This window comes from Oreochromis niloticus, unplaced genomic scaffold (assembly GCF_001858045.2).
Source record: "Oreochromis niloticus isolate F11D_XX unplaced genomic scaffold, O_niloticus_UMD_NMBU tig00000329_pilon, whole genome shotgun sequence".
In the NCBI taxonomy this organism is placed as follows: Eukaryota; Metazoa; Chordata; class Actinopteri; order Cichliformes; family Cichlidae; genus Oreochromis; species Oreochromis niloticus.
The window spans coordinates 28,507-33,808 of record NW_020327126.1 but is presented as its reverse complement, the minus strand read 5'-3'; the positions used below and the strand labels follow the sequence as shown (position 1 = coordinate 33,808).

At 38.8% G+C, this 5,302-nt stretch overlaps 1 protein-coding gene across 1 annotated transcript; it reads right to left on the bottom strand.

Annotated features, from left to right (window-relative positions):
• Positions 1 to 1,649: 1,649 nt before the first annotated feature.
• LOC109200487 (eotaxin-like) lies at positions 1,650 to 5,012 on the bottom strand. The gene is made up of 4 exons (XM_025904209.1): positions 4,943 to 5,012; positions 2,045 to 2,174; positions 1,913 to 1,974; positions 1,650 to 1,819 (listed from the first exon to the last, which is right to left on the bottom strand). The coding sequence occupies exons 1-4, from the start codon at positions 5,010 to 5,012 to the stop codon at positions 1,794 to 1,796; spliced, it is 288 nt and encodes a 95-aa protein (XP_025759994.1). The 3' UTR covers positions 1,650 to 1,793.
• Between the last annotated feature and the right edge of the window lie 290 nt (positions 5,013 to 5,302).

Sequence of the window (5,302 nt, the reverse complement as noted above, 5' to 3'; positions counted from 1 at the left end):
TTCTCTCGAAAGGAACTCTGTAAATTTGCTTCATTCTTATTCTGTGGCGCGCAAGTACACGACTTGGTGCAGAAATGCTTGCACTGTGTATATTTTGAAAGATGGTGTCATTATCAATTATGCGCTGCTGTATTTCGCGCAGTCTTATTGCATTATTGACAATCACCATGTTCACTATATGGGTCTCTTGTTCTGGAGTGAACATTCTGCCTCTGCCCCCAACATCTGGACGTCTAGCAATTCTGTAAAGTAACAATTTCAGTATTTTTGCATGTATGGTACTGTTGTATTTCTCATTAGCATGGCAGTGCTACAAATCTTAGTGCAAAGTGACTGTACTAACCGACTCTCATTTCAAAATGTCCTAATGATGCCTGCCACAGTGAAGTGGCTCAAGTTAGGCTGAACCCGTTGGCCAGCTTCCCTCAGGGTCATTCCATGGTTGATGACATGGTCCACTATTGTAGCTCTGATGTCATCAGCAATTCTATTTCTTACTCTTCTTACCCTTCCTCTCCCCCCTCCTCGTCCTCCTCTTGCTCCTCCTTGTCCTTGTTGTCCTCTTCGTCCTACTTCTTCACCTCCACGTCCTCTTCCTTGGCCTCCTCTACTTTTCACTCTTCCTGCTCCCTCCATTGTACTCCACACACACAGCTTACCTGTATTATAGTGCTTAGGCTGATTGCAAAGTGAACTAATTATCTAAAGAAGTTTTCACATGTGACAGTGTGCCAGACAGTTGGCAAAATAGTGTAAATAATGGCCGTAAATGTGTATAGTTTTGCTAGGAGTGTGTTGATCCTTTGCAAATTGAGTGTAAAGCAGTGAGTTGTGTTTACAGTTCTGCAAAAAGAGTGCTGTGCAGTGGATTGTAGCTACAGGTTTGCAAAGTGTGTGTTACAAAATGGCAAACTGAGTGCAAAGCAGTGTTTGTGCTTTTAGTTTTGCAAACTCAGTGAGTGGTTTTGCTATAAGTATTAATAGTTTTAGAAATTGTGCTATAAGAATCACAGTTAGGGTTTAAGCATTCAGAAAAAACTGTAAATGTTTGACCCCCTGATCTTCAACATGAGGCCTGAAGGCCGAATCTGCAAAACAAAAACTCCAGGTCTTCTGTCACAGACCTGCCCATGGCTGTTCATGCTACATCAAAGTAGTTAAGAAACAGACAAACATTTAAAAAAAAAAAAAGACTACTATAGAAATTTCTTTTTCACAATGCGTCCACAGGAATAAAAAAAGAGAAAAAAAACAAGATATTTTCTGTGAATTAACAAAACTTTTCTGTCTGGAGAGTTGTGCTAATACATTTTATTGATTAACTAAAGGAGTATTTCTTTAACATACTGGCAAACTGAGATGACGTTTTGCATGCATGAACTTGTGTAAAAGATAAAGTTTTATAAAAAACCTGGACAGTCTACTCAGCGAGTATCCTCACTTAAAACACTAGTGGAATGCAATAGGGGATTCAAACAACAGCAAGAAATATTTGCTCAATAATACAAAAGTTTATTTTTATATTGTTTTTCACAACCACATTGTTCTTCACATAAACACATAATGCACAAAAATCAAAAGACAAATAAAACCTGAGCTCAAATGACCAATTGAAAAACAATGAACTCAACAGTATAAATAAAATACAGGGTTACTCCACAGGTAAGAGTGAAAATTAATCTACAAATGCAAAAAAGAAAGTTTTAAGACAGTCAGGCTGAGAAAGCGCTCTGGTTTGAATAAGCCTTTAATGGTGATGGAAATACTGGAAATACTGATGCAGCAGACAGGCTTCACACCTTCCTCATTTTGGCAGTGACTAGAGAGGAAAAACAGACAAGCAGGAGCTTCAGTTTTTCTCTGTAAATACTTTGCATTTATTTCTGTGTGTGTTTCTTTTAGCATGACTTACGATCTTTGACCCACTGAGCGTCTGGATCAGCACAAAGTTGTTTTCCATTTTTTGTGTCAAAACTGGAAATAAAAGACAGAAAATTATAGAGATTGTATGTGTTTGTATGTAGGACAACATGTGCTGACTTACATTATAGCCTTCACACAGTGATGCCTTGCAGCCTGCTCACGATATGTTTCCCCCACCACGTCAGCACTCACATTGTCTTTGGTGACGTCAACGCAGCACGGTGGTGTACTTCCAGGTCCACGACGAGTATCTGAGTGATAGAAGGTTAAAAACTGATTTGTCTTACATCACTAAACAGAAGATGACTTTTAATATGTGACCTGAAATTATGTTACAGTGAACAGGCATTTTTTTGTGCAAATCAATCAACAAGTAAGTTTAACAAATCAATGTTCTCACCACTTGGAGGCCCTCAAGTACTTTTTGGGCACTTTGGGCATTATGTTAGTTAACTTTGATTTTTATAGTCGTTGGGATTCAAAGAAAAAATGAATGAAAACCAATCCAACTTTGGCCCAGAATTAAGTTTAGCTGTTGCAGAGCTCTGCCACAGATTTTAAAGAATGTTTCTATCTTCAAATGTCTCTGATTCAAAAAGCATATTACATGCTCCCATTTGTGCAGCACGTGGATATTTCTTAAAGAAACTCCGGCTAGCCTGGCCATGCTCCGCAGCATACCTATGAAATATCTGCGCAGATGTGAAATCAGTGATGGTTTGATCAGAACTTGTCTCCAGGCAGCCTGAAGCTGGACAGATAGTGTTGATATGATAGAGAAAGGTGGGTTACTTTGAAATATACACGTGCCGTGACCAAAGGGGAGTCATACCCCGTATATATGGAATATGTAACTGAGTGGAGACATAGTCTTGGTATGATAGAGAACATATTCTCAATGTTCTTATGTTTATAATAGACGGTATGTCACTGTTTGCTTTGTGCTGTTATCAGGATCACTCAGAACGTTTCCATAAATATATTTTAACAGAGGCGAGACTTGATCCAACAAGTGGAGATAATATCTGGCATCTGGAATTTTGCAAGGATGAATTTTTACTTATATTTATTTATTTTCTTAAACAAATTGAATCAAATAGAAATATGAACGGTTGGGAAACATCGTCTTCATGGTCTGAAGAAGATATCTGCTGTCTTAAGTTGCTTTTTTTGTTATTATTTGCAAAGAAAGCATGTTGGTTTACTTTCCAGAGGATGAGAATAAGGACCAACATTAAGCTACATTCATTAGCAATGATTAATATATCAGCTGTTTAAAGCAGTGAGATTTACTTACAGAGTGAATTTGTTTGAAGGAAACCACTGAACCCACTGTGCCACACTAATAAGTTGGCAGTTATGATAGTTTAAGTGTTTTACAACATATGCCTGGCATGCAACGCAGCGTGAGACATAAGCCCATAAGTGACAGAAAACAAAAGTTTGCATGTAGATAAACATAAATAGTATAAACATTGTTAATGGTAAGCAGTATAGCGTGAATGGATATGGTGTGGCTGTCAATCAGTCCAGCAATGGAAAAATCAGGTGAATGCTGTACTTAAAAAAAATCTCCAAGACTTCTTCTAAATGTAGACGTAAAGGACGCCTTTTAAAATGCCATCACTGACTAACAAAACTTAGCACAGAAAACAGCTTCCAGGGTGTCTGGAGTTTTTGTGGTCGCAAATTTTGAAGCCATTCTGATAACCTTCTTCCACCAACGATGTGGAGATCCAAATCCAATTAAAACCAAGACACTCAAAAAGATGCTCTGTAAAAGAGTAGAATTCTTGGAACAGAGTTTAATACACTGAATCATATGAACAGCAGGAAAAATACATACAGACATTTAGCAAGAAAATTACAAAGCAGAAAGCAAGCAAAGCAAAACCCCGGGGTGTACAGCCTTAAGCACAGACAGTAGAGCAACACAGAGACGGACAGGTAGCAGCAGCAGGAGGAAAAAGAGCTCTGGGGGCGTCCTCTGGTCCCCTAATATGGGGACCAGTATCGCCGCCCCCTGCTGCTGGGTAACTTTCCCACGCACCCAGGAACAGCAGGTGCAGGGTCAAATACCGGCCAGAGTTCACACCTGGCGCTGGCTGAGGGCCCGGTCCAAAGTGACACCAATAGGTTAACCCTTTGCTTTACCCTCTGACAATAGGTCACAACATGGTCAAAGGTCACACATTAGTACAGCAAATAGCATAGTTTTTGTGATAATCTTATGATATTAATGTGAATAATACTTGGCCTAACTACATCAAATATATGAGTTAAATGCATTACATAAAAATAAACACTCCAGTGTAGGTTTATAGTGTGTGTGTGTACATGACAGTGATCTCATTATGTTGTTTTCAGTATCTCTGCTACCATGTAACATTTATTGTGTGCGTGTGTGTGTGTGTGTGTGTGTGTGTGTGTGTGTGTGTGTGTGTGTGTGTTTATATCGTATGATATTTTATTGTGATGTGTTCAGGATCTCTGTTACAATGTTACTGTTTTGGTTGTGCTGCATGAAAGATGTGGAGTGTGTATTGGAGGAGGTTAGTTACCAGAGCTGGAGAGTGAGTTATTCAGGCGAACTCTCAACAGCATTAACTGCCCTGTTACTGTACCAACTTAATAAACCTCGATGAAGCAAAAATGTCTTGTGCTTAAGACTCTATATGAAAGTTAAAATATATATGTTCAGTGCACATAGATATATAGTGTATATAGTTACATAGTTATACATATCACACAAAAATCCACCACATTTTGTGGGTAGAAGTCGAGTAAATGCTGGAAAAAAATGTTACAATTATAGACTGAGCAGATACCAGAATATGACTGATGTAAAGGTTTGTGGTCTTTACACAGTGGTCCTGCTCAATAAAACACAAAAATATCATAAGTGCACATTATTCACAAACAGGTAGAAGTCATTGTTGGAAATAGTAACTGCTGTGATCAAGTTATCTGTTTTATCTCTTTTTTTCTCTTCTCTTTCGTAAAGTAAGAGCACAGTTACCTTCAGAGGAGTGGCAGCACACACACACCGAGAGCAGGAGGAGAGTGATGGAGAGGATCTTCACAGACATTTTCACCGGTGGTCTGGCTCACTGATCAGAGTTAAAATCTACGAGTTGATTCGTGTTTAGTTATTTATTGGTAAGTGCAGGAACAACTGATGAGGTGTTTTTATAAGTCTGTATTTTTTGTGTGTGGAGTGGCATATCACACCTCCGCCTCTTATCAGGGAGACTTTAGTATTTCAACCTAACACCTCACTGAGAGCTTTCTGAGAAGCAGCCTGACATACACAAAGTTCAAATACACTCAAATATGGTTTAGAGCCTGATGATTGATGCCAACGGTTTGTGCATTGTCA

Coding starts and splice junctions, on each gene's coding strand:
- LOC109200487 (XM_025904209.1), bottom strand. CDS start 5,012: ATGTCTGTGAAGATCCTCTCCATCACTCTCCTCCTGCTCTCGGTGTGT. Junction 2,175..4,942: donor GTGCTGCCACTCCTCTGAAG/GTAACTGTGCTC, acceptor TCTATCACTCAG/ATACTCGTCGTGGACCTGGA. Junction 1,820..1,912: donor CGCTCAGTGGGTCAAAGATC/GTAAGTCATGCT, acceptor TTTCCTCTCTAG/TCACTGCCAAAATGAGGAAG.